Source organism: Schistocerca americana, chromosome 2 (genome assembly GCF_021461395.2).
Source record: "Schistocerca americana isolate TAMUIC-IGC-003095 chromosome 2, iqSchAmer2.1, whole genome shotgun sequence".
Classification (NCBI taxonomy): domain Eukaryota; kingdom Metazoa; phylum Arthropoda; class Insecta; order Orthoptera; family Acrididae; genus Schistocerca; species Schistocerca americana.
In genome coordinates this window covers 608,294,922-608,321,064 of record NC_060120.1, presented here as the reverse complement: position 1 = coordinate 608,321,064, position 26,143 = coordinate 608,294,922, and the positions used below count along the sequence as shown (strand labels likewise).

Below are 26,143 nucleotides of genomic sequence, written 5' to 3'. Positions count from 1 at the left end.
AATTTCTTTGTCCCAGGATTTCTTCACAGTAACTACTCTCTTCTTCACTCCATTTTAGTTTTCTACATCTTTCATTTTCTGACCTGTCTATTTTTTTCCGTCTCCCCCGCAGGTGGGAACTAGCGCTACAACATGTCCTTGGTACTCATCACCCACCTGGTCTTAATTTACATTAATTTCTTTGTCCCAGCATTTCTTCACAGTAACTACTCTCTTCTTCATTCCATTTTAGTTTTCTACATCTTTCATTTTCTGACCTGTCTATTTTTTGCCGTCTCCCCCCCTCCCCAATCTCTGGTACATACAATGCACTTAGTTCACTCTAATTAACTTGTGCACTAATGTTTTAGTATTAATCTCTGTCTTGGATATTACCCTGCCTTCCATCTGTAAGCTGTCAGGTTTTCAAATCTCATCCAGTGCAGTCCCCAACAATCAGTCTTTCCTTCTCATCCCATCTGGTAAGTCTCCCCTGACGTGGGGTTCTGGATGACTTTTCAAAACTGTATCCCCTTTTCCTAAACCTCTCCAGTCCTTTTCCTTCACCCATCTTCCTTCCCCTTCAACTCTTCTGCTGGAAAGAGGAGCCACTGGCTCCAGAAGCTTCCATAAGTTAAACCTTTTTGTGTATATGTCTCCTGTTGCCGATTGGCAAGTAGAATTGTAAAATAAAGTTAATACACGTTGTCAATGCACCACGCTTCTAATGAGGGTGCTGCAGATTGGGATGTCATATACTGGAATCTGCAGTGTTGTAACTGTCAACAGTGGCCTCTGTTGTGAACTCAACTTTTGGCGTGAATAGTCCAGTTGGGACTATGTGTTAACATTGTGGTTACAAACAGTCTGAGAAACTTTTAAGGGTGTTGCAGGGTAGATTGTGGTGAGAAAAAACAGTCAAAACATCGCAACACTTCAGAGTTAATTAACACCGAAGCAGCCAATCAGGCCATTATGCATGCAAATTCAAGCAGCCCACCAGAGACATGGGACGGTAGTAAGGATTGAGCCCGAGCCACAGGCTGAGTAGTCTTGTGTGCAATCATCCACAGTATGAGAACATTCAACACTAATTGTATCTGGCAAGCTGTTTGAACCTGTGAGTGCAACAGCCTGTTTGCTACCTTCACTGCTTATTAACTCTGAAATACCACAACATATCAAATTTCTTTCTTCGCAATTACTTCTCAGCACAACCTAGCCTGCAGCACCCTTACAAGTTTTTCAGGCTGTTTCTGACCACCCTTTATAAGTGGTTTTAAATATTTTAACTTACATTTCCTGCTATGTATTTAAGACTGACTCACATTTAAAGCTTATACAACTGTACATTTATAGGGTTGAGTCTCATTAATATGACCACCGCCTATGTTCTACGTCAACGTGCAGTGGCAGGAGGCTGCACTAGCAGTGGAGGGTACATAACGCATGTTGAGCGGGGGGGGAGGGGAGGGGGGTTGAGGTATGCAAACAGTGTAGTCATTGTCGTAATGTGAAAATGAAGTGATTTATCTGATGACCAAAAAGGTATGATCACTGGCTTCCAGATCAAGGGTGGAAACATTTCTGAAACTGCTAAGTTTGTGAAATGTTCACATGCCACCATGGTTAAAGTACGTCAAGCATCGCAAAGTGGTACTATCCAAACCGGCATCGAGGCAACTGTGGTGCGCCACAGGCCATAGATGACAGACTTGAACAACGACTCTGTAGATGTGTACATGCAAATAGACATGCTACTGTTGACCAACTGACAGCCCTGATGAACCATGGATACCAACAGTCTTCCGACAACAACCATTCAGCGAACATTGCTGTGTGTGGGCCTCCGCAACAGGTGCCTGGCTCATGCACCAATGCTGACCGCTGTTCATAGGCAACAAAGACTGGAATTTGCATGCAAATACTGCCAACTGAACATCCACTGAGTCGTGACATGTGCCCTTTCAGATGCTCCATCAGACAGATGACCGTTGGTGTGTAGGGCATGAAAGATCCAAAAGCAAACACCTTGCAACGATCTCTGGGAGGGGTCCAGGCCAGAAGAGGGAGCATTATGATCTGGGGAATGGTTTTGTGGAATTCTCTGGGGGATCTTGTCATTCTGGAAGGCATAATGTATCAACACAAGTATGCATCTATCCTTGAGACCATGTCCACCCCTATATGCAGTTTGCTTTTCTGCAGCACAACAGCATCTACCAGTAATGTGTCAAACAACTCACAGCATATGTGCGTGGTTCAAAGAGTACCAGGATGAATTCAGCATACTCTCCTGGCCATCTAACTCCCTGGGTTTAAAACCAATTGAGAGTCTGTGGGAACACCTCTGTCAGGTTATTTGTGCCATGAATCGTCAACCAAGAAAGGTAGCACAGCTGGCTGCAGCACTGAGCTCAGCATGGCTCCACACCCCTGTCAGTACTTTCTAGAACCTCACTGAATCTTCATGTGTCTCATATTTGTGCGCAATGCAAAAAGTTGTTATTCAAACTTTGGCAGGTGGTCACATTAATGTGACTGGACAGTGTAATAAGGCATGCACATTACCATATTGTAATTGGTTCTTTATGTCTTTTAGCACTGAAGATGGCCACACAGTAACCCAAATCTGGATATGCAATAAATGTTATTTGTAACTGATTGGTGTACCCTTTACTACTTGCGATAAAATATGTTCAAACAATGAATAATGTCCTATATGAGATTATCTCTATGACTGGGATGGACTGAGGGGACAGACATCCTTCCAGTAGAACAGATGAAAAAGTTGTACAAAAAGAGACCAGCATGATTTAAAGATGCACCAAAAGTCCTCCAGTACTCAACATCAGTGGAAATTTTTCACAAACGATGGCAGGATTTTTTCCTACTTTTTCTTCATGGTTTTCATCTGCTGTTGCTTAATGTGTAGAATTTCTTTATTCACGTCAAAAATATTTTCAGATTGTTGATCATTTTCACTGACTGAAATTTGCTGTGCTACTACTGACCTTTTTTTTCTGATGATGTAAGTTTACCAGCAATCTCATTAGCGAAGTCAATATCACCCTTCTTTACACCCATCATACTATCAATCATTTCTTCAAATTCCTCACTTGCTACACTTTCAATGTCACTTTCAGTGTCCTTGGGAACTGTATCTTTTCTTTTCTTTTTCAGGTACCTAAAAAAGTTGAAGTGTTAGACAAAATGAAGGAGCATTATAAAGAAACAAATATTCAGTTTGTTACCACTGCAATATGCAATATTGTTTATTTTCATACAGCATAAGCAAACGTGGAAATTCTGACAAAAATGAATTACTAAGGAACTGATGCACTCTTTACAGCTGAAACATAAGGAAAACAAGAAACTCAAAAGATGTATACCGGTATATCAAAAGGAGAATTCATTTGCGAAAATGATAAAATTATTAGGAGACAGTAAGGCCGGGCAATAATTATCTTCAAGAGGCAATCCCAGGATGTGAAACTGAGGAAAGAGGTCTGAGTGATGTTCTTCTCAGCTTCTGAAATCCATCCCATTTTCCTCCATTATGAGGGACAACTGTTTTGTAGATTAGGGATACATTTATTCTACTGTTAATGTGTCTACGGACAGTACTTGAATTACATTTCTCGGAGGTAAGTAATGACCAACCATCCTGGGACACACACACCATGAACTGACAACATTTTTAGTCTGTGATTCAAATGCCTCTTTTCATGTAAATGAGAAAGAGGGAGAGAGAATTTTTTGTTTCTCTTTGTAATATACTTAAAATGATACTATACTACTTAGTAAAAGTAAAGCTTTGTTCCATCTGAAGGTTGGTTTGAACAACACAGCATTTTACTAAGCACAGTCCTATTGTAGATGGTATGTCTTCACCTTCCTACAACCTGACTTACCCAGCCAGTTATATGGGAACCTACTGTTTAACATGGCAGTACACACAAATGTCCTAGTTGTTGCCATACACCTTGACATCTGGAATGCATTCAATACAGCTCCTCAATGTTCCATAATGAGCAAAAAAGCATGGTTACAAATATCAGATCAGATTTTTTATTGGATTAAAGAGCTCCTTGCAAACAGAACACATACTGTCATTCCTGATGGAGAGAAATCTTTCACTGTAAAAATTATTTCACATGTAGCCCAAGGAATTGTCAGAGGAGCATTACTGTCACAGTATATATAAATGACCTAGTGGATAATATTGGAAGCTCTATGAAACTGTTCACGGATGACAGTTTCATACAGGGAAACTTCAATACTAAAAACTGCAGTGAAATGCAAGAAGATCTGCAGAAAACTGACCGATGGCAGTTGAAACTCCCCATGTATGACCCATAAAGACTTGTTATTGTATGACTACATGATCACAGAACAGTCAATGGAAGCAATCACATACATTAAATATCTGGGAAAAAATATATAGTGATTTAAAGTGGAACAACCACATACGAGTAATTGTAGGAAAGGCAGAGGCTAGACTGATATTCACTGAAAGAATCCTTAGGATATGTAGGTAGTTCACCCATAACAAAGGAGGCACCTTACAAAACCAAAGTTGACGTATTAGAGTACTTCTCATTAGTCTGGGACAATTACCATATAGGATCATATGGGCAATAGGAAAAAAATCAAAAGAAGAGCACCATGTTTCATCAAATGTTTGTTTATTAAGCAGAAAAACATCACAGAGATTTTCACACATCTTCAGTGGCATATGTTTCAAGAGAGGTATCGTCGACCATAATGTGGTTTGTTGTTAAAATTCTAATAGCATACAATCCTAGAAGAACCAACCAATATACTGCTTCCTCTTACATATATTTCACAAAAATACCACAAAAGTAGGATTATCAAGATTCAGGCTTGCACAGAGGATTACGAATAATCATTCTCATTGCACACCACTCATGATTGGAACAGAAAAGAGGAAGTGATGGTTGTTCACATAGTTTCTTCCGGCACACACCATAATATAGTGTGACTGATTGGTTGGCTGGTGGTTGGGGGTTAAGGTCTAAACCACAAGGTCATTAATGCCCTTAGTCAAGAGATATTTCATCTGGAGTTACTGATATCAGGCTGAAATTTGATCAAATTATGGAGGTATGCAGGATTGGTAAAATACTGGTGCCAGAGCTAAGAAATAATTTAAAGAGAAATAAAATTATTTGAGTTTGGTTAGTACACAAGTTCGAGCACAGATGAGGGTTCTCTCAGTGTGCATCTGTGGCAAGAGAAACCCCACCAGCCAGTTCCATTACGGGAGAAGACAGTTGTAGAGAAAAGACTGCCTCTTAGTGGGGACATTCATAATAATAAAAGTGAGGACTCATCCCTCCCACAGCTGTCCCATCAGTCCATTATAGCCAAAGTGTTAAAGAATGAAACAACACCCATTATTCATCAGAGTGCAATCCCTAAAACAGAAAACAAGATATGGCAGAAAAAAGGGTGACAGCAATTAAGGTAGTCTAAAAGAGGGATGGGAAAGGCAGCTGGTAAAGGGAGTAGGGTTAAGTGCAACCCAGATCCAGCATGCAGCAGGTGGTGCCCAACATCATGAACCACCATCCTCCTGCCCTGAAAAAGTTTAAAACATTTTGTCTGTGAATAAAAACCACCTTCACAGAGAAAGCAGAGAACCAACAGAACTGCCCATGAGTTGTCCGCTGATATTAGATGCAAAGAATCTGCAAAATCATGCTTAGCACGCAGAATCAGCAGGAAGGGGCATTCTGCCAGAATGTGATCTGTCTGCTAGGTTTCACATCCACAACTTGGAGGTGGCTCATTACACTGAATGAAACTGTGTGTTAATTTGGTATGATCAACAGAAGCAACACATGGTAGCGGATTCCTTCCAGAAAGGGTAGAAGGAGGTGCACCAAACAGCAGTAGTCTCCTTGATAGTGTGGAATTTTATAGAGGGGACAGTAGTCCACGAAATGTTGTTGCGTTGTTCCATCTTTAAGTGAAGAGATGTCATATTTGCACTCACAAATATGCATCTGAGATCATCAAAGTGAATGTTGGGTGAGTAATCGCTTCTCTAGTCAAATGGTGGTCAATGCATTACCTGGGACACCACATGACTTGAAAGACAAGTGTGCAGGCAATATGACTAAGGTCAGACAGAGCATCATGAATAGCAGATATCACAAGATGACAAGAGCAGCACCAATGAACAGTGTGGAAACTCTCATTGAGTCACTAAAAATTAAAATACAGTCCAGGGAGGTCTGTTTAATAAAATACTGGACTCTGTTAAAGGCTATCAGCTCTGTCATAAAAATACTACAGATTCCCAGGAACAAATGTGCCTCCTGACTGGTGGGAGATGTAAAAGCTTACATATCATTTCCTATTCATGGTTTTTTGAATGTTACTGTTAATGATATCCTGATACTCCTGAAGAACTGAGAGGACAGATGCCAAAAGGTAATTGGGAGAACTGCAACTTTAGGTCCTTGAAATAGATTGATCATAATTTGTGGTCCGTGTACTAAACAGGGAGGAGTTTCCAATCAGTGAAAGGTTCATTGTATAACTCAGTGTGATGGAAGATAAAGGACAGGGAGATGTTTTCAACTTGCCTTTTATGCATTTAAAAGCTAGCCGAGTAAGAATAGGATACTGATGCTGTCACAAAGTGTTCAGCAAGAACTGACACATCAGTAGAAATACCACCATGAAGGAATACACACAGAGCAGTTGCTGATGTGTGATGGGCCAGAAGAATACAGAGCTTAGCTCGGTATTAAGAGGCATATGTTCCAAAGAAGAAGAGATAGCACTCCCAACATTCCTTCTTACTGTGTTTAACTAGATAGCAAGCCTTAGTGCAAAGCTGCTTAAAAGTGATGAAGGATGTCACATGAGATGATGTTGGGCCCTTCAACAATCCTGAATAGCTTTTGTAACAACTTTGATTTACCATGCTATCAACTGGTGGTGGAGGGGGCTTATAGCAAGAGGAGCAGCAGTTCCAGCGACACAAGTGACCGAGTGAGGTAGTGCAGAGGTTAGCACACTGGACTCGAATTTGGGAGGATGACAGTTCAAGCTTGCAGCCGGTCATCCTGATTTAGGTTTCCCATGATTTCCCCAAATCGCTTGCAACTAGTGGGATGGTTACTTTGAAAGGGCACGGCTCACTTCTTTCCTATCCTTCTCAAATCCAATGGGACCAATAACCTTGCTGTTTGGCCCCCTCCCCAACCCACTGATGCAATCTCACAGAGAGGGGATGATGTTGACAGCAGAGGTATACAACTGCCAGTGGCTCTTCAATGAGCCCAGCATGGCAATCATCCCATTGTGTAGTGACAAGGAAGTGACAGATTGCTAGAAAGTGGTCACTACTACGAAGATCGTTGTGTAAGGACCACTTTAGCAAATCCACATGATTAGGGATAGAGACTTTATAGCTGATAGCTAGTAAAGCACAGCAGGTGGAATTGAGGTGAGAATGAGTACAGTCAGTGAGGAGACACAGATCAAGGTCAGAAAGACACTAGTTAACCGGACAATCTCCACAGGGAGTGAGGTGCAATGATATCCCAAAGTGGGAGAAAACTGGGTGGGGAGGGGGGGGGGGGGGGAGAGGGGAGTTGCTGGATTCAGGTGGTCATCTCATTGTATATAACTGCCGCCCTGCCTGGAGCTAAATAAAGCTTACAACTGTTGATCACCTGGGTGTTTCACAACTTCATTGCTATTGCTTCCAGTGTGGTATGGAAATGACACCACTCACTGATGATTATCTGTGCGAACTAATGTACAGACCGCTCCAGATGCTCTCTTAGGGCCAGTATTGTTATGACAGAATGCACATTAGATGGTGCTGCAGCTACCATGAGAGGGAAGACCCTATCATCTCCATTGTCTAATTTAGTTGAGTGACTCCCAGAGGGCAGTGTTGAAGGAGTAACTAATCAATGAGACAAGATATAAACAATCAGATTTTTTCAAGCTTCAAAATATGAGAATCAGTTGGAGACATTCAGGTCACAGATTTTGCCTTTTTTTAATTAGAACAGCGCACTTCAAGGATCGGGGAGTGAGGTCGTTTCCACAACTGATACAGATAGATGGAAGTGCACAAGGTGAGCTTTCGTGAAATGATCCACCACCACCACCACCACCACCACCATACATAATTATGTCAAAAGACAATGTCTTTTCCCTTGCTGTTTCCTTCAGTCCTTGCTGAAATTCCTTTCCTGTGCAGGGAGTGTGATGCTTGAAACACTAGTACGCAAGGGAACATTTCACATACAGAGTGTCTCCACCTGGAAAAGGAACAACTCATAAAAGCATTCCAAAAAATGTTTACATGCAATGGCAGAGTTGCCATGCTCTGTGCCCTACCACTAGAGTGTAACATGTGGAGACAGGTGAAGTTATGGAGAAAGAGACTAGCTTCTTAAACGGGCCACCTAAATACTTTGCTAGGGGCTATCTTATCATCTGGAACTGCAGCTATAGTCTCAGAAAGGCTTGGGAACCAGTTCTGGGCGTAATTAAGAAGACACTCAGCAAACACAGTGAGCTGTCATCTGGAGTGGGTGGATTGCCTACATCCATGCTGCCACACCAGGTCACCCCACTGGCAGTGCCACAAATGTCGATGCAATCACCTATTCAGCTGTGGATGCACACTCTCAGGCATAGACAACATATGGAACACCCCAAAAGGGGAAGTGATACACGTTGGTCATGTAACCCTCACCTTCCCTATTCCCTCCCCAATGTCAGTTTGTCAGCACACCTGACGGTGACGACAAGTCTGATCACTGAAATACTGACCCTCTGCACACTATGAACTGGCAGTACACATGTGACTGTTCATTAATTCTTTTCTTAAATTCTGCCCAAGCCAGATCTCTTCCCTTTTTCTGGCATACCTCAGGGGATTCTTGTTTCCTTAGCCTTCCATATACTTCATCATTCATTAATCTCTCTGCCTATTTAATTTTATCCATTTTTCCCCAAAGGTAGATTTTCAAGTTTCTGAATTTTTTCCTGTTCCTTCATTAATGTGCAGGTTTCTGATCCATAAATAACTACACTCCAAATGAAGAATTCTGTAAACTTCTTGAGTTTCAAACATTTGCAGCTTCCTTCATCAAGGCAAAAAAAAGTACAACCCGCATCTGGATTTAACTTATTTTGTACTAGGTGCAGAGCCTCTCATCTGTGAGTGTATGCTGATACACTATTTTAATGCATGGAAAGTTATGGTTGAGAATAATGAATTATTTAGGAATAAAGGAGCTGACTCACCGAAAGGCAGAAGTGCTGTGTCATTGACAGGTGCACAAACAAAAGTTACAGAGCTTTGCTTTGCTAGCTTTCAGAATGAAATTCCTGTCTCAAGCTGTAGGAGAAACTTGCAAACATACATATACACATACACTCACTCACATACATACGCCTACATTATGCTCAGACAACTGACGGCTCTTTCCTGGCACACAGTGAGTGTACTGGGGTGAGGTCTAGCTGCAGAGTAGGGTGGGATGAGGGATGGAGAGAGATGGGAGGCAGGAAGGGGGTTAGGGGGGAGCGTCTAGCAGCTCGTGAGAGAATGGGGAGCCATCTGTCAGCTAGCTAGGGGTGCAGTTGGAAGAGGCAGGTGGCAGACGAGTGGGTATGCAATTTCACAGACTACGGCATGAGATGGCAGCACAAAACTACACTATGTGATCAAAAGTAACTGGACACCTGGCTGAAAATGGCTTACAAGTTCGTGGTGCCCCTCCATCGGTAATGCCGGAATTCAATATGGTGTTGGCCCACCCTTAGCCTTGATGACAGCTTCCATTCTCACAGGCATACATTCAATCAGGTGCTGGAAGGTTTCTTGGGGAATGGCAGCCCATTCTTCATGGAGTGCTGCACTGAGGAGAGGTGTCAATGTCGGTCGGTGAGGTCTGGCACAAAGTTGGCGTTCCAAAACATCCCAAAGTTGTTCTATAGAATTCAGGTCAGGACTCTGTGCAGGCCAGTCCATTACAGCGATGTTATTGTTGTGTAACCACTCCGCCACAAGACGTGCATTATGAACAGGTGCTCGATCGTGTTGAAAGCTGCAATCGCCATCCCCGAATTGCTCTTCAACAGTGGGAAGCAAGAAGGTGCTTAAAATATCAATGTAGACCTATACTATAATAGTGCCACGCAAAACAACAAGGGGTGAAAGACCCCCCCCCCCCTTTCTCCCCCATGAAAAACACTACCACACCATAACACCATCGCCTCCAAATTTTACTGTTGACAGTACACAGGTTGGCAAATGACGTTCATCAGGCATTCGCCATACCCACACCCAGCCATCGAATCACCAAATTGTGTACCGTAATTTGTCACTCCACACAATGTTTTTCCACCGTTCAATCGTCCAATGTTTACACTTCTTACATCAAGCGGGACAGTGTTTGGCATTTACCAGAGTGATGTGTGGCTTATGAGTAGCCACTCGACCACGAAATTCAAGTTTTCTCACCCCCCACCTAACCGTCATAGTACTTGCAGTGGATCCTGATGCAGTTTGCAATTCCTGTGTCATGGTCTGGATAGATGTCTGCCTATTACATGTTACGGCCCTCTAAAACTGTCAGCGGTCTCTGTCAGTCAACAGACAAAGACAGCCTGTATGCTTTTGTGCTGTACATGTCCCTTCACATTTCCACTTCACTATCACATTGGAAACTGTGGACCTAGGGATGTTTAGGAGTGTGGAAATCTCGCTTACAGACATATGACACAAGTGACACCCTATCATTTGGCCACATTCAAAGCACCTCATTCTGCTCTCTCACGACATCTAATGACTACTGATGTCGCTGATATGGATTACCTGGCAGTAGGTGGCAGCACAATGCAGCTAATATGAAAAAGTATGTTTTTGGGGGTGCCCGGATACTTTTGATCACATAGTATAACTTACACATATTGGGCGGGGGTACTGGGTCAGGGGATGGTCAGTGTACACACACACACACACACACACACACACGCACGCACGCACGCACGCACACCATACCTTGTCCCAGTACCCCTGCCCAAAACATGTTAGCTAGTTGTGTGCTCCCATCTCACACCTTAGTCGGTGAAATTACGTGCCCAGCTATCTGCCAGGTGCCTCCTCTACCGGGACCCCTACCTAGCCAACAGACGACTTCCCATTTTCCTATGAGCCGCTGGATGCTTCCCTCCAGCCCCCTCCCTGTTTCCCGCCTCTCTCCACCACTCACCCCAACCCACCCCACCCCACCCTGCACCCCCCACCTCGCCCCAGTACACTCACCATGGGCCATGAAAAAGCTGCCAGTCGACTGAACACAATGTAGGGAGACTGGTTGTGCATATGAGTGATTGAGTGAGTGAGTGAATGAATGAGAGCGTGTGTGTGTATGTATGTGTGTGTGTGTGTGTGTGTGTTTCTCCTACAGCTTGAGAAAGGAATTTCATTCAAAAAGCTAGCAAAGCAAAGCACTGTACATTTTGTTTGTGCATCTGTCAGTGATGCAGCACTTTTCCCTTTCGGTGAGTTGTCTCCTTTATTTATTCCTAAATAATTTGTTATTCTGAGAAACTATTTGACAGGGACATGGGATGTCATTACAAGCTGATCATTATGTACTGACAGATGAAAGCAGATAATGTAATTTTTGTGTGATGCTGCACGACAATGCCTGAGGAGGCAAAATTAGACAGCAGTTAATGAAATAAAATGTTTATTCCAAACAAAAATAGCTTGATGCAGAAAACTGATTTCCCCAAGAAATATGTTTTGACATTCTTACATTTGTTCCTATAATTCATTTTTTCTGTCATCTGTTTTGTGATCCATTCCTTCATAGCTTTTTGCACTCAGCCTCTTCTTCTAAAGTTTCCGGCATTGCTGTTTTCATTTCTGTCCTTTCCTTATTTGCTTACTAACATTCTTCCATTCGAGCAATATTTGCACCGTGTTAGAAGATGAAGTTTGCACTTTCTGCTTGCAGCTAAGAACTGCTCCAATTCCACTTTGTCTTTACTTTGCACATAATGTGCTTCAGTCTTGTCCTGAAAGAGTGTATCCATTTCTAATGAACTCATCATTGACTGAATGTTGAACCCCACTACATATTTCACCACACACTTTCTGGAGCACTGAAAATTGTCATATAAGTGTGAACTTGGTGAGATTTGGGTTCAAAGAACTGGTGATGGCTACTGTATACTCTTTTAGGTCTGAAATCACTGGGGTTGAGCTTTATTTAGTGATGCATTATGATGATTATTGCTTTGTGAAAGCAAATGGCTCACAATTGATTAAATGAAAATTTTAAAACAGTAGGAGTTCCTTTTCCCCTCATCCCTCTTCCTTCTCTTTCAATCCTTCTGCCAGAAGAAGGAGCCACTGGTTCTGAAAGCTTGTATAAGTAAAACCCCTTTTTTGTGTGTGTTTTTTGCTGCCACTGCTTGGTGAGTAGATTTTTTTATGTACCCAGTTACATTATATTGTCAAAAGTAGGAAAGCTGTGTCAGATGACTGGAATTTGATGTTAGGAAGAAATTGATGGAAATACATTAACTTAGTACTGATGTGGTGAGGGTATAATGATGGTAAACAATTTGTTTGTGAAAATTTTCAGTAGCAGTTCAATCAATGAGCCTGAGTAAACAGTTCAACTCTGCCAGCCAATAAACACCACACATGCTTACAGGATACAAACTACATTTATGACTAGCTTGAGGACTTCATACCAACACATAATTCTCCCCGGCGAGGCCATCAGGAATAAAAACATCAAATGTGGTAACATTATTACAAGTTACAGTATATATAAATGGAACAATAAGTAACACCCCTGGCTCTCAGAGATGTGTTTGTGGATGACAGTATTACATCTTACACTCCAAACAGCCACTGACAAGATTCTGGAATCCTTCATTGTGTATTGTTGTATCCCTAAGAACTTTTCCTCTTTGTGCACACCATGGGAGGAAAGCAAAACCAAGTGGTCTGCAGAAACTTACTCCGCTCACTTCCTGGTTTGCATTTGGACAGAGGCAGGGTCCTTTCTCCCTCCTAAGTCAATGTTCTTTGTGAAGAACAGTGAAAATGTATTTGGGGAAAAACTTCCTTTAGTCAAATGTGAAGTGGTTGCATCTTAATTAAAAGCCTATAGGGTACCATTTCTTACAAGGGCTTAACTCTGTAGATGGACGAAGAACAATGTGAACACTTAGAGAAAAGTGGGATCCATTTCATACACTGGAGTTGGGATTGGAGTAGCTGTGAGGAATACGAGTGATCAGGAGGCAAAAGCCCATTTGAACCTGAGCAGTTTTTTTATATGCACAAGGCACATGTGCCTGCATTGAGAGCAAGGATCAAAGATGCACACACAATGGTGCAAAGTCATGCAGACACTGAATATGTACTCGTAGATGGTCGGGTCTCTCTATCCTGCAAATTGGCACAGTCGTGATCACATGTTTCTATTGAAAAATGCAGTTTCTTTTTTACACAATGAAATCTGGTTTTGTTTTAGCAGTATAGCTGAGTAGTTCAATAACTAAGTGAATCTGATAAACACTTAGTGCACATTTTACTGCTTGTTATTGGTTGATTCTATGAACTACAAATACAAACTGAAATGAAACAAGTCCCTCTGTTCCTCAAAAATAACCACAGCCAAAAGCAATCATGAAAAAAATAAATAGCCTTTGTTCATACTTCTGATGAAAAGCAAATCTGGGACCAGTGAATTGGCAAGCTGCCTGGTTCTATGTGTCTTTCTTTCCTCGTGGAGGAGTACAGATCTGGGAGAGAAACTTAACACAATTACGCCAAACAATAAGGTTAGTTGCCAGCATTGCAGAGCTACAAGGCCACCATGTGATGCCTAACCAGACTTTTTCTAGAAACTGGAAGTAAACAAATGGTTCACTGACCGTGAACATAAAGCATCAACCAAGCGTTTCTTTTTTTCAGAGTAGGCCTCATAAGAAATGTTACATGCTCCCCCTCAATACAGTTTCCAGATTTTTTAAGAAAACCAGGCAATTTTTTGGGCTGATGATTATATCAATACTGAAGCTACCTCACTCTGTATCATCAAAGTGGAGTAATTGTCTGTGGCAGCAGATACTTGAAATGGCAGAACCAATCTTGTCATTACTGGTTGGTTGGTTGGCTAATTGGGGGGAAGGGACCAAACAGCAAGGTCATCGGTCCCACCGGATTAGGGAAGGCATTCAACTATGTCCCTTCAAAGTAATCATCACAGCATTTACCTGGAGCAATTTAGGGAAATGAAGGAAAACTTAAATCAGGATGGCTGGACACAGGTTTAAACCATCGTTCTCCCGAATGTGAATCCAGTGTGCTAACCAGTCATTACTGGCATAGCATCTCTGTATTTCATTATCAACTTACCAACAAAAATCATTCACCAACAGAGGAGTAAAGTTTTTAAGAAGCACAAACTACAATATGCAGAAATTTTGCGTAGTGAAGATGATGGGAAAGAAGTAAGAAAGGAAAAAAGTATAAGGATGGAACAACAATGTAGGATGTAGAAAAAATGGTTGGAGGATACAATAAGTCACTTTCAACTTATTAATTCTCAAAATACTCACCTATACAGAAAGAGTTCATCAACAGGTATTTTCGATTCATCTGTGTTGAGATAGCTGTCACTAGTAACAGCAAGTGACTTTACTCCAGTAGGAGTATACTGGACTTTGTGTACCATTGCATCAGAGTTCTCAGAGTTCTTCTTTGGGTTTTTGAAAACAAATCTGTCCAAAAACCTTGACAAAGTGAAGTCTTGAAGTGGATCTCCAGAATAAATTATTTTTTCTCCTGGCACAAAGAAAATTTAAGTAAGTGCAAGTAGATAGAAAAACAAATACAGGCAGAAAAAATTAAGAAAACATGTACAGCTCACCTTGGAGAATTTTCTGTGCAAACAGAGACACAGTAGGGTGATAATGGCTGTTTAGGAGTCGCAGTTCAGTACATACACTATATTCCCCACCAGCAAACAGAGGATTTCTTTGGAAAGCATCATATGCATCTATCTTTTTAAGACCCTTGTGCCTATCATTTTGACAGTGAAACCATGTTCCCTTAACTTCTTCATTTTTTATTTTATTGTTTATTGCATTATTGGTAGAAGCTTCAGATGCCTTATCCTGTGGAAGTGCAGTAAAATAATTAACAATGATATACCACACAAATTCAAAAAATCAATAACAAAGAATAGCACAGGAAGCTAGTGGAGCAACTAATCTCCACCATATTCATAAAATATGCTGTTTAAGTTGTCTTAATACATCCTCTTACAACATTCTGTGGATTATTCAAACATATAATAATCGCTTGAAATACTTGTCCCAAATCTAGAAAACTTCTGTCTCAGACACATTTGTAGAGTAGCCCTCAATATATCAGATTCCAATGTTGTCCATTCTCTGAAGAAGAAGAACTACTTTTTCCTTTATCTGAATCAGGTGTTCCTGTGAGTCATACAACAAACACGAACATAAAAATTGTTATGCTAATAATGTGTAAGTCCACATCACTTCACACCAGAGATTACACGCACAACAAATATTTATGTAAACCATTCTATTACTGCCCTCGGGAGAGCCTGTAACTCCTAGAGGGCGCGTCCCCAGGTGGCGGATCGGGGAACGCCTCCCAGATATGGGTGGTAGGAGGGAAATCAAATACCTCCCGCGGACCAACAGGCCGGGCAGAGCAAGTTCGTTAGCTGAAGTGAAAGCAACTGCTCTAGGGGTAGGCATCCCCGAAATCAAGACCCTGGTCCTCCAGGTTGGGGGTTGTGCTTAGGGCCAGCGACCCTATCACAGGATCCTGTAGGAGAAAATGGATTGCTACGAATCAGAATGACAAGAATGCTGGGCCACCAAACTTGATGACGAACTTGCAAAATTTAAAGGTTATGAATATGGGAACATGGAATGTATTAAGTCTCTATAGATCAGGATCACTGATAAATGTCATACAGGAACTTGAAAGGTATAAAATGGATTTAGTTGCAGTACAAGAAACCAGATGGACGGGTAATGGAAGTATAAACAAAAATAAGTATACAATAATGTATGGGGGAAATGATACACAAATACATGCACTAGGGACAGGATTTATAATAAACAACAAATTGTTACCTTTTATTAGGAAATTTGAGGCAGTGAATGAAAGGATATCTCACATTACGATTCAATGCAAATATAAGACTTTAAATGTTATAAATTGCCATGCTCCAACAGAGGATAAAGAGGACAATATTAAAGAAGAATTTTACAACAAATTGGAACAGGTATATGATACATTCTCGAAAAATTCAATTAAAATAATTCTAGGAGATTTCAATGCCAAGTTAGGACATGAAAATCATTATAAACCTACAATTGGACCTCATAGTCTACATCAGCAGAGTAATGAAAACGGAACAAAACTTATTAGCTTTGCCACTTCCAAAAACATGTTGATCAAAAGTACATATTTTGCACATAAAGATATACATAAACAAACATGGGCTTCAAGAGATGGCATCACAAAAAATCAAATTGATCATGTATTAATCGAAAAACAACATCATAAATGCATACATGATATCAGAAGTCAAAGGGGAGCAGACTGTGATTCGGATCACTTTCTTGTAAAAGCCAAGTTCAAGATCTCACTCTCAAGACATAAATGGTCTAAATTAAATGGTGTTCCTAGGTTTAATACAATGAAACTGAAAAACCCAAACATTCTCAACCAGTACATTAGAGAATTAGAAACACACAAACCTGAAGTGGAAAGTAAAATTAACAATGATGATACTAATCAAGCCTGGAACGCTCTGAAAGAAAATATCACACGAGCAACTACCTCAGTTTTGGGACATTTTACTACAACTAAGAACCCCTGGTTTGATGCCGAGTGCTCGAACGCTATCGAAGATAGAAAATTAGCAAGGGAAAAATTCCTACAAAAACCAATAACACAAAACAAACTTATTTTTGAAGAGAAACAGAAACTTGCCAGGAAACTCATTAGGAAAAAGAAAAGGAATTTTATGAATTACAAATTAAAAAGAGCTGAGAATGACCGTACCACAGACTCCAGAGGATTTTTCAAGAGCATAAATATGTTTAAAAGTGGGAATATAAAAAATTATGGACAGTTCATAACAGACCCAGATGGCTCCTTGCTAACAGAAAGAAGTGACATTGCTAACAGATGGAAGGAATATTTTAATGAGTTACTAAATGCTCCAACTATAAGCGTCTCTCAGGAAGATGACAATGAATATCTTACTGCTGACCCATCGGACGAAGAGCCCAGCTTAGCAGAAATTAAAGAAAGCATCAAGAAGCTGAAGAGACATAAAGCTCCTGGAAGTGATGGTATAGACACAGATATATGGAAGCTCAGTAAATTTCCTTTTGTAAACTGCTTACACAAAATCATCACCAACATCTGGAAGCAGGAACAGGTCCCACATGATTGGAAAGAAGTAGTTGTGTGCCCTATATACAAGAAGGGGGACCCAACAAATTGTTCAAACTACAGAGGAATTGCGTTACTAAACACAACATATAAAATTCTGACAAATATACTGTTAGCAAGGATAAGCCCTTACGTTGAAGACTCCCTAGATGATGCCCAATGTGGATTTAGACCTAACAGATCGACTATTGACAATATATATGTCCTAAGGATGTTGGGTGAAAAGAAATATGAATTCAATCAAAATGTACATATGCTTTTCATTGATTTTAAAAAAGCTTTTGACAGTATCAACAGGGAATATTTATGGAAGTGCATGAGGCAGATTGGCATCCCTAACAAATTGATAAATTTAATAAAATCTTGCACTTTAAACTCAAAATACAAAATAAAAGTAGCTAGCAAACTTTCTGAAGACTTTGAGGTTAAAACTGGAGTCAAACAAGGGGATTCACTCTCACCAGTTCTTTTTAACATAGTAATCAATAGAATAATCCAAAAAGTAAAGCTACTACAAATTGGAGCACAACTGGAAAGCAAAATTAACATTGTAGCATACGCTGATGACATTGCATTATTATCTGACAGTGAGAATGATTTGAAGCTTCTTACAGCACAATTAATTAAAGCCACAAATGGCACAGGCCTCCAGCTGAATACAGACAAAACAATGTACTTTATCTTATCCCGCTATCCATCAAATAATAATGTACTGCAAATTAATAACACAGCTTTCACAAAGACAAATGAATTTAATTACCTTGGTACAATAGTAACCTCTGACAACTCCATAAAAATTGAAATAGAATCACGAATTCAGAAGGCTAACAAATGCTACTATAGTCTCTTGACAGTTTTCAAAAGCAAGTTAATTTCTAGGAACACCAAACTACAAGTATACAAATCATTGATTACACCAGTACTCACCTATGGATCTGAAACCTGGACTCTCACAAAAAAAGAGGAAAACAGATTAAGAGTATTTGAACGAAAAATTTTGAGAAAAATATTTGGACCCATAAGAGATAGGATCAGTGATGAATGGAGATTGCTAAATAACAATGAAATTTACAAATTATATAAAGACTCCGATATAGTGGCCAAAATTAAAGCCAAAAGACTGAAATGGATAGGGCATGTCATCAGAGCACCACCAAACAGGACCATCAAGAAAGTGACTGAAGAGATTCCCACCGGAAGACGACCTCTTGGACGCCCACGCATGAGATACCTGGACAATATTCAAGACGATCTCAGAAAACTAGGACATGACAGACAGTGGCAAATTACTTGTAAAGACAGAGCAAAGTGGTTCAACATTGTCCATTCTGCAGCAAAAAGCCTTCATGGATTGTAATGCTTAATAATAATAATAATAATTCTATTACTGGGCTACGCTACATGCAGGAACTGATCTGACATGTAATTGATGCTCTACTTCATCCCACAGACGTTCCGAGGGATACATGGCAGACCTACAAATAGGGTGCTCCATTCTATGTAATTGATCTTCAAATCATGATACAATGGTCTTTGCTTTCAGGACAGGACCGTTATTGTGTTGACACATAAAAGTACAATTTCAAACTGTTAAGATGTGGGAAGCTTGCTAATGTTTAATATGTTATTGTGAATCTCTGCACTGACACTGATCTTAACTAGTTTAAAGGTGTATGACTGCTAGCAACTAAACTTCTGCTGCAAGTCACTTGATAATCAAAACGTGAAGTGTGATTACATAGACTTTGGTTCAAATGGCTCTGAGCACTATGGGACTTAACATCTATGGTCATCAGTCCCCAAGAACTTAGAACTACTTAAACCTAACTAACCAAAGGACATCACACACATCCATGCCCGAGGCAGGATTCGAACCTGCGACCGTAGCAGTCACACGGTTCCAGACTGAAGCGCCTAGAACCACATGGCCACACCGGCCAGCCACATAAACTTTCTGAGAATAATAAGTGATGATACTCATCTTTGATATGCAGCCAGATACTGCAGTCATCTTGACACAAAATTTCAATGGACCAATTGACTGCCATTTTCAGATGAAAATGCTGATGTACAATCTCACCAGAGCCGAGTTTTCAACAGAATCGGCAGCTCCTTTACACACTGTGGTCGGCTCATTGCGTATACACAAGCAGTTGCACTGCTGCTCTCAAGCGCAAGTGAACTGGTAGTGAACTGGTGGAAGAAACAGCCAAAATGATAAATCACTAGCAGACATTAGCTACAAGAATCCAATAGTCAGAATAAAGACTATTGTTGTTTAATATCACATAAAATTGGATTTCATATCTTACTTAAAGGGAAACCCTTTCTCTATTATTAATATTATCAGATAACTGAATTTCAATAGATTCCTTTACAGCAAAATGCCAACAGCAGGAATCAAGAGCGATCATTCGCATCTCATTATACAAAATCTTATGTCCTTCATTAAGCCAGTGTTCTGCCAATGAGGAAACAAACAAGTGCGATGATGGGGTTCTACACACTGGTCCTGAATAATACAGATATTTTTGGAAAATATAAGCCATTGCGTAGTGACATGGAATCTTGTATACTCTGGGTTTCATTAGTCCCAAATCATCCCTTACTGGTCCAAGAAGGACTCTTAATCTTAGCTTCTTAATATTCTTGAAATTTTCAAGGATATGCTCCTAGCAAAAGGTAAAAAGCAACAGATTTACAAGCATCCTCTAATGGTTCACCTGGTGGTCCTAATTAAACAGCATGACATACTTGTTGGACAGTATAACCATTCTGCTCAAAAGCAACTTTAAGATGATCCAGTTCCTGTATCAAATTTTCTGTGTTGGAAACAGCATAAGTTCCCTTCACTAAAGTCTGCAAGAAGCCCATGAATTGCAGTGGTGGGTGAACTTTTTGGAGATTTAATGATGGCACTTTTAAAGTTTTGGCTCATGGAATTGATGTGTTGAATTGTTTTATCAATCATTCTAACTATCTTCATCCTAGTATCAAGTTCATGATGGAGGTTGAAAGGGGAGGCAAACTTTCTTTTCTTGACTTCTGGTTCACTGAAATGACAATGGGATTTTGGGCACTGGTATATCGTGAACCCACGCATACTGATCATTGTCTTCTTGCTAACAGTTGTCACCCACCACACCAATGCAAGTGGGTCTTGCAGTCATTCGTGAAAAGAGTTTATGCTGTTTCTGATGCAGAAAATTAGATACAAGAACTGGATCATCTGTAAGTCGTTTTTAAGCACAATGGTTATACCGACCAAAAAATATGTTGGGCTTTTCAGTTTGGACTGCCAGATGAACCATTAGAGGATTATTGTAAATCTGCTGCTTTTTTACTTTTTCATGGGAGCATATCTTCAAAAATTTCACGAATATTAAAAAGATATGACATTACAAGTACATTTGTGCCACAAGATAGGATTAGATCCCTTCTGGGACTGAGGAAACCCAGAGTATACAAAATTCCATGTCTCTGTGGGATGACATATACTGGCCAAGCTATCTGTACCATTCAGGACTGGTGAGTACATCATCATCATCACACTTGTTTGTTCCAGCCCGAGAAATCGGCAGTGGCAGAACACTGGCGTAGTGAGGCACTTTAGATCTTGTATAATGAGATGCAAATGATCGCTCCTGCTTCCCGCTACTGGGAATGTGTTCTAAAGGAGTCTATTGAAATTCGATTATCTGATAATATTATTGATAGGGATGAGGGTTTCCCTTAAAGTAAGACAAGGAATCTGATTTTGTCTGATATTTAACAACAGTCTTTATTTTGACTGGAAAATTCTTTTGCTAGAGCTATACTGTTTTGCCTATCTCTTTCACCATGCATAGTGGGTGCATCGGGGTGTATAAAGGAGTCACCAATGCTGCCGGAAACTCAGTTCCAGTGATATCGTGCAACAGCATACTTACCTGAAGATGGCAGCCGCTCATCCAGTGAAACACTGTGTCAAGATCACTACATTATCTGGCTTTATAACTGAGAAGAACATCATCAAGAAGTGGAGTGTTTTTTGTATAGTGTAATAAGAAACACGCAGATTTCAAGAATAAGGTAGAGGAGTGGGACATACTGGAAAACATTGTGGCAGATTTTGAGACAACAAATGCCAAAATACTGAAAAAATATCCACAAATTATGAGAAGAAATTACTAAAGTGTTTCCATAAAACTTAAAAATGACTTCATTTTTTCAACCAGAAACAATTTTGTCCCACTTTTTCTTTAATAATAATAATAATAATAATAATAATAATAACAATAACAACAACAACAATAATAATATTTGCTTTTACGGCCTCATTGGACCACTTTAGTCAATCATTTCCTGGTCCTCTTCTTCAGTAAACGCATGTTTCGTTCTTTCTTAACTGCCCAGTATCTTTTCATTCGTTCTGATCTTTCCTGTCTTTCTTCATCTGTAAATACCCTTTTCATTGTGTGTCGTTTGTCTACTTTTGGTTTAAATCTTATTTTCTTGTCTTGCAGTTTCTTGAGATTTTCTGTATTGTTTTGCAGATCATCCAAGGTTATATCTAGTTCTCCCATATCCTCTTTAATTTCCTTGATCCATCCTACTCGTTGCTTCAGATTCCACAGTTTCTGCATAATTTTTCTTGCTAATCTGGTTTGTGGTGTCCTCATTGTGTGACCAATGAAAGAAATCCTCTTTTTACATATAGTATCTGCGATGGACTCCAGTTCCCTGTACACTACTTCATTCGGCACTATTCGCCACTGTCCTTCCTTCTGGTCTTTCTTATTTATGCATGTGCCAGCTATTCTTCTCTCTACTTTTAGTATTTTGTCGACTCTGTTTCTCCGAGTGACTATAAAAAAAAGAGTCTCGCTTGTGTTTGTTACATGTGGCTGAACCACCATCTCGCAGGGTTTTAATTCTGTTTGATTTGAAATACATTTCTTATTCTATGTAGACCATGTTAATTTTTGAGCTTTTATCACTTTATTGGTTATTTCTTGCAAAGCATGTTTTACATCCAAGTTGTGTGTTATAATCTCTCAAAGATATTTAAATTGCTTCACTATTTTAATTTTTCTGTTGTCTACTGTTACGTGGTCTATTTACTGGGGCTACTTGTTCAGCTGTTTGTTTCAATTGGGGAATTATTTCATCCAGATCATCTGATATTTTTTTTATTCCTAATTTGTTCTTCAAATTCCTTGTTATTTGTCAATTTATGAGGGTCATAGGTTCTCTTCTTTTTTGGGTAAGATTTTTTCTTTCTCAGTGGGGTGAATTTAATTTTTATTTTTATCAAGCAATGATCTGATCCAGTGTCAGTTCCTCTCAGAACTTTCACGTTGTTGATTTCCTTGTGGTTCGTATCCATGCAGACAAGATCCAATTGCCATTCTCCTTTTGCCCAGTCTGTGTGTTTCCAGGCTTTAAGTTTATTTGGTCTTCTCACAAAGTATGTTGATTTTGAGATCATGTCATGGTTTCTACAGAATTCCACCAATCTCATGCCATTCTGGTTTCTTCTTCGTTGTGATGGCCAGTTCCCTATTACATCTCAGTATCTCAGCATTAAAGTCTCCAATTCAAATTTTGATGTGATTTCTGTTGATGTTTCTTGCTGTCTGATCCAAAAGCTCCAAATATCCATCCACATCTTCTCTGTGGTCCTCTCCTTTAATTTTGTCATTAGTTGGGGCATGGGCACTTATTATTGTGTATGTTCTACTTGCCGCTTTTATAGTTAATGTTGAGAGCCTAGGAGATTGTGCTTTCAATGCTATTATGGAATCTATTATTTTGAGGTTGACCACGAACCCTGTTCCAAATTGCGGGCATTGCTTCATTGCTCTTTTCCCTGGTATTCCCTTGTAAATTTTATATCCTTGTGATTCCATTGGTTCTTGATCAGTGTTTCTCATTTCATGAAGTCCAGTTATCAGAATCCCTTGCCGATCCATTTCGTCTGTCAAAATTTTGAGTTTACCTGGTTGGATGAGAGAATTTATATTGTGTGTTGCTATTTTACTTATCTGTCCTGTATTGAGTCTAACTTTCAGTCTGCTGTCAGTCTTGGGTATTTTCAGATGCTCCGACTCATCTATGTTATCTTTTAAGGGACTGCCCACCATATCCGAATGCAGTCTTCCCTGGCTGTTGCCATGCGGTGGAATTTTCCTTAAAGATTTCCTTCCATGGTTGACTGTCAAAGATGTTCAACCTTGTGTAGAGCAAGCTCCAAGTTACAACTACAGTTGTGAACCGTAGAGCGGCCCAGTTGTTCGGGGTTGAAGGGTAGGCATTTCTTTCATACCCTACAAATAATAATAATAATAATAATAATAATAATAATAATAATAATAATAATAATACTGACAGAACTAATGAAGCCTCGGACAAGCGCTGTCATGGTCGGGGACAACGCTTGAACCCTATGCCCGTCCACAATGGTAACGACACTGCTAGCCACACGGAAAATGATTTAAATCCAAATAGAGGTGTTTTGCAGGATATGCTTCCTGCAACCACTCTAGAAGGAAAACAAAGACAGAGTATGAGATTGTCAGATGAAGTTAACCGACACCTCATGTTCTGTTATTATCAAGCAACAAACTTAAGAACCAACACAACTGGATACAGATCGCAAGTATACACAACATTTATTACCAGATACCCAGAATTAAAATTTTTAACAGAACAACAACTAGCTGATCAGATCCATGTAATAATCAAACATAAAAGGATACCCCAGTCAGAATTAGAAAACATCAAACAACAAGTACAACAAATACTGGAACAAAATAATGTGCAATCAGAAGAAGAAGAAAATACAGTAATGGACTCAAACATCCCAGAGCAAACAAACAAAGAACAACACGCATCAATTAAACAATGAGAGGAAAACGAAATCTTAAGACAGCCACCACAACAAGCACAAATAGAACACGAAGTGACACACAAGTTAGATATAGAAGAAAAATTTCAGCTGCCATATATAGAATACAAAGACACAAATACAGACATTAGACCATTCTTGCATAGACCACCAAATAACCCACAAGTCGAAACAACAATAACAATTATTAACACAATCATACACAACAAAATAAATGAAAACATAACTACTGGTTTATATAGGAGCACTCATTGCACTAAATATACACACTAGGCAGAGATCAGAACCAAACAACACACAGAAGAAACCCACAAAACCAGCATGGCAACACAGGCTACAGATCAGAATAGAAAAACTGAGAAAAGACATCAGACAGGTAACACAATTTATAAGAAATGAAATATCAGACAAAAAACGAAAAAGGTTAGGTAAAACCTCAAAACAAGAAGCGATACAGCAATTAGATGAAAAGAAGTGGAAATTACAAGCATTGGCCAAACAACTTAGAAGATACAAAAAAAGTGAAAATAGAAGGAAACAAAACCAAACATTCAACACAAACCAAAAGAAATTTTAACAGACACATTAAAATAGACAATCCACCAAACATAACAGACATGGAACACTTCTGGAGCAACATATGGTCAAACCCGGTACAACATAACAGACATGCACAGTGGATACAAGCAGAAACAGACAGATACACATACAAGATGATACCACAAATGCCTGAAGTGATAATTTTGCAACATGAAGTCACCCGAGCAATTAATTCTACGCACAATTGGAAAGCCCCTGGAAAAGATAAAATAGCAAATTTCTGGCTAAAGAAGTTCACCTCAACACATTCACATCTAACTAAGTTATTTAACAGTTACATTGCAGACCCATACACAGTCCCTGATACACATACACAAGAAATAACTTATCTGAAACCTAAAGATCAAGCAGACACAGCAAACCACGCAAAATATCGCCCCATAACATGTATACCAACAATATACAAAATATTAACTTCAGTCATTACACAGAAATTAATGACACATACAACACACAACAAAATTATAAACGAAGAACAAAAAGGCTGCTGCAAAGGAGCACGAGGATGTAAAGAGCAACTGACAATAGATGCAGAGGTGACATATCAAGCTAAAACTAAACGAAGGTCGCTACACTATGCATACATTGATTACCAAAAAGCTTTTGATAGTGTACCCCACTCATGGTTACTACAAATATTGGAAATATACAAAGTAGATCCTAAATTGATACATAGCAATGAAAAATTGGAAAACCACACTTAGTATCCAAACAAATTCAAATAATATCACATCACAGCCAATACAGATTAAGCATGGAATATACCAAGGAGACTCATTAAGTCCTTTCTGGTTCCGCCTTGCTCTGAACCCACAATCCAACATGCTAAATAATACAAATTATGGATACAATATTACTGGAACATACCCACACAAAATCACACATTTGCTATACATGGATGACCTAAAACTACTGGCAGCAACAAATCAACAACTCAACCAATTATTAAAGATAACGGAAGTATTCAGCAATGATATAAATATGGCTTTTGGAACAGGCAAGCGTAGGAAAAATAGCGTAGTCAAGGGAAAACACACTTAACAAGATTACATATTGGATAATCACAGCTACTGCATAGAAGCGATGGAAAAAACAGATGCATATAAATATCTAGGATACAGAAA

The 26,143-nt window shown here is 39.6% G+C and overlaps 1 protein-coding gene across 1 annotated transcript in view; it reads right to left on the bottom strand.

Annotated features, from left to right (window-relative positions):
* The window catches only part of LOC124596143 (CCAAT/enhancer-binding protein zeta), a 212,492-nt gene that overhangs the window by 74,036 nt on the left and 112,313 nt on the right, over positions 1–26,143 (bottom strand). Inside the window, exons 11-13 of the mRNA XM_047135163.1 lie at positions 14,952–15,198; positions 14,641–14,866; positions 2,994–3,166 (exon numbers count right to left, since the gene is read on the bottom strand). Coding sequence (XP_046991119.1) covers positions 2,994–3,166; positions 14,641–14,866; positions 14,952–15,198 — 646 coding nt within the window. The remainder of the gene's footprint in view (positions 1–2,993; positions 3,167–14,640; positions 14,867–14,951; positions 15,199–26,143) is intronic.